Source organism: Amphimedon queenslandica, unplaced genomic scaffold (genome assembly GCF_000090795.2).
Source record: "Amphimedon queenslandica unplaced genomic scaffold, v1.1 AMPQUscaffold_8338_Cont19717, whole genome shotgun sequence".
In the NCBI taxonomy this organism is placed as follows: domain Eukaryota; kingdom Metazoa; phylum Porifera; class Demospongiae; order Haplosclerida; family Niphatidae; genus Amphimedon; species Amphimedon queenslandica.
The window spans coordinates 1-2,486 of NW_003551384.1; the positions used below are offsets into that span (position 1 = coordinate 1).

At 33.3% G+C, this 2,486-nt stretch overlaps 2 protein-coding genes across 2 annotated transcripts; one reads left to right on the plus strand and one right to left on the minus strand.

The window, feature by feature from the left end:
• Positions 1-350: 350 nt before the first annotated feature.
• Positions 351-1,188, minus strand: LOC100632726 (guanine nucleotide exchange factor MSS4-like). Its single transcript, XM_003391550.3, has 3 exons — positions 1,020-1,188; positions 846-954; positions 351-652 (listed from the first exon to the last, which is right to left on the minus strand). Exons 1-3 carry the CDS (start codon positions 1,127-1,129, stop codon positions 407-409), a joined length of 465 nt encoding a protein of 154 aa, XP_003391598.1. The 5' UTR covers positions 1,130-1,188; the 3' UTR covers positions 351-406.
• A 33-nt stretch (positions 1,189-1,221) lies between these two features.
• LOC100632853 (uncharacterized protein C20orf24 homolog) lies at positions 1,222-2,470 on the plus strand. Its single transcript, XM_003391551.3, has 4 exons — positions 1,222-1,311; positions 1,356-1,459; positions 1,616-1,745; positions 2,401-2,470. Exons 1-4 carry the CDS (start codon positions 1,237-1,239, stop codon positions 2,440-2,442), a joined length of 351 nt encoding a protein of 116 aa, XP_003391599.1. The 5' UTR covers positions 1,222-1,236; the 3' UTR covers positions 2,443-2,470.
• The last annotated feature ends 16 nt before the right edge of the window (positions 2,471-2,486 follow it).

Below are 2,486 nucleotides of genomic sequence, written 5' to 3' on the forward strand. Positions count from 1 at the left end.
TAGTTTGCTATACTGTATTTGTGCTTCTAGCCCAATATCTTCAACGTCACATCCTCCATCATCAGTTATCGTTAGCAGTATAGCGTTGGGGACTCTCTCATAGGTTTTGAAGAGCTGTAGGAATCTTGTTTCGCCCCCATCCAGTGGAGTGGTGTATGCTACTGAGAGAGACGAGGTTCCAAAGTCAATAGCAGCTATGTAATTGCTTCTCTGATGTACAACTGAACCAGGCTCTTTCTCTACTTTTTCTGCTCGTGATAAGGGCAGCTTTCCTTGAGGTTTTGCTACAGAATCTTCGACTCGGTCTTCGAAAACAGTCGCCATTCTAAAATTCTTTTTTTTTTATCACGTGATATTTAATACATAAAGATAATAAAACCATTAATAACAAAAATTAATAATAAAATTATTCGAGAGAATATTTGACTCTGGTGCAAGCAATATAAAACTCATTTGGGTTTCCAGTCTTGTGCCAGCCAATAGGTCCGACTTCACAATCAGCACATATGAGATACTTAAGGTCTTCAACCGATCGAGAGAATCCAACATTCTCAAAATGAAACATATCCACCACAAGCCAGTGATCTTTTATTGTCTCTCCAGCAGGTTCGGTACCAATAGCATACTTTGTTGTCATATCGGGAAGAAAGAACTAAAAAAATTAATATTACTTAATTAATTGCATAATGCAACAGGATGCAATAGCAACAATAATCAATGTAAACTGTCAATAAAATTATAGTTATGACTAACTAAAATGACAATGCAAACTGCCATCATATTTGTTTAACATGAATTATAGATTTAACGGTTTATATTATACATAGTCAAAACAATATCATTACTTCTTTGTCAATAAGAGTTCCTGTTCCCGGTTTCATGACTTTACACTTGCAGTTACCACAAATCAACATTAGAGAATTCTTCTTATCATCTCCATAACACTTAGCTAAACTGCATTATGCAAATTGATATTAAGAAATTAGAGATACATAATTTAAACTATTAATTAGACTCACTCAAAATCAATCAGTTGTACTGCGTTGGACTTTGACTGACCAGTCAGTAGCTCTGCAGTCACTCTACTAATGGGAACAGCCACTTCTTCTCCTTCAGTAGACTCAGCCATGTCATGTACTGCTTTTGATGATTCTGGTTGAAAAAGGTGTGGCTAATTAATTTGCGTGGGTGACAGTTGTGGGTGCGGTTTTATATTAACCGCACCCCTCAACAAGCATGGAAACTAGGTTCAAGAAAAAAGAGAGCATTTGGAGCAAAGCTTTAAAGCAGAAGCAAGAGTGGGAGGATAAGGCAAGGATCTCTCCTCATAGTATATTTATTGTGTGTTTGTGTAGGATGATCTGCTTGACGTGGTGTATTGGGTGAGACAAGTAATATCACTGATAGTTGGCCTAATGTGGGGCACCATTCCACTAACTGGTGTTGTAGGTATTGTACTGTAAGTGGCCATACATGCACATGTTCATGTGATTATATATTGGGACAGACATTTTATACTAGCATCATCGTCATGTTACATATTAACAAAAAATGGTTAGATGTGTAACAATCACATGCTATCTCTCTTCCTCTGTCCTTCCCTTTCTTTTATTAGGTATTTAATGATCACGTGTGGTTTTGTTTATTTCTATTGTACATTCTATCAAGGGGTTAGTGATGAGGAACTAGGAGGAGCTTGGGAATTATTGAAGGAAGGTTTTATGACTTCGTTAGCAATTTTTTTTGTAAGTCAATCAGGATTTTTAAAATTAAAGAAGAATTATTAATTAGCTTGTATGAGCATAATTATCAATTACTTCACAAATGATGAAATTTCTAGAGCCATTTTACAACTAAAATTGGATTTTTATGATTTTTAAAGTTGCTCAAAAATTCAGCCAAATACCCTGTACTATAGTACAGAGATTTTGACCAAATTTTACCAAAAAAGAAAAAGAGAGAATTCTCAATTTTTATAATGTTTTTAGATACATATACATGTACTTATATTGTGTAGAAAGTTTGAATTGATTCCGATCAAATTTGGATTTTTTGTGAATTTTTAAAGTTAAGTTGCTCAAAAATATTCAAAAAATGGCTAGGAGAGAATTCTCGATTTTTATAATTTTTTCTGATACATATGCATGTTCTAATGTTGTTTTGAAAATTTAAACTGAATCCAATCAAAATTGGTTTTTAAGATGAATTTTAAGTTGCTCCAAAACTTGGACCACGACCCTGTACTATATATAGTACATGAAAATGACTACAAGAGAATTCTCTTTTTCTGATAATTAATAATGGTGCATTTTTTATTTAGAAAGTTTGCCTATGATTAGCAAAAATGACATGATATTGATATTGATTTGTTCCCAAATCATTAAATATGTATTCCTTTAGGTGAGTTGGATATTATCTTTCACTGCTTTTCAATTTGGATGACAGTTTTAAAGAGACTTATTATATTTCATTAATTTATTCATATG

Coding starts and splice junctions, on each gene's coding strand:
- LOC100632726 (XM_003391550.3), bottom strand. CDS start 1,129: ATGGCTGAGTCTACTGAAGGAGAAGAAGTGGCTGTTCCCATTAGTAGA. Junction 955..1,019: donor GTACAACTGATTGATTTTGA/GTGAGTCTAATT, acceptor TGCATAATGCAG/TTTAGCTAAGTGTTATGGAG. Junction 653..845: donor GAACTCTTATTGACAAAGAA/GTAATGATATTG, acceptor TAATTTTTTTAG/TTCTTTCTTCCCGATATGAC.
- LOC100632853 (XM_003391551.3), top strand. CDS start 1,237: ATGGAAACTAGGTTCAAGAAAAAAGAGAGCATTTGGAGCAAAGCTTTA. Junction 1,312..1,355: donor AGCAAGAGTGGGAGGATAAG/GCAAGGATCTCT, acceptor GTGTTTGTGTAG/GATGATCTGCTTGACGTGGT. Junction 1,460..1,615: donor GGTGTTGTAGGTATTGTACT/GTAAGTGGCCAT, acceptor TTCTTTTATTAG/GTATTTAATGATCACGTGTG.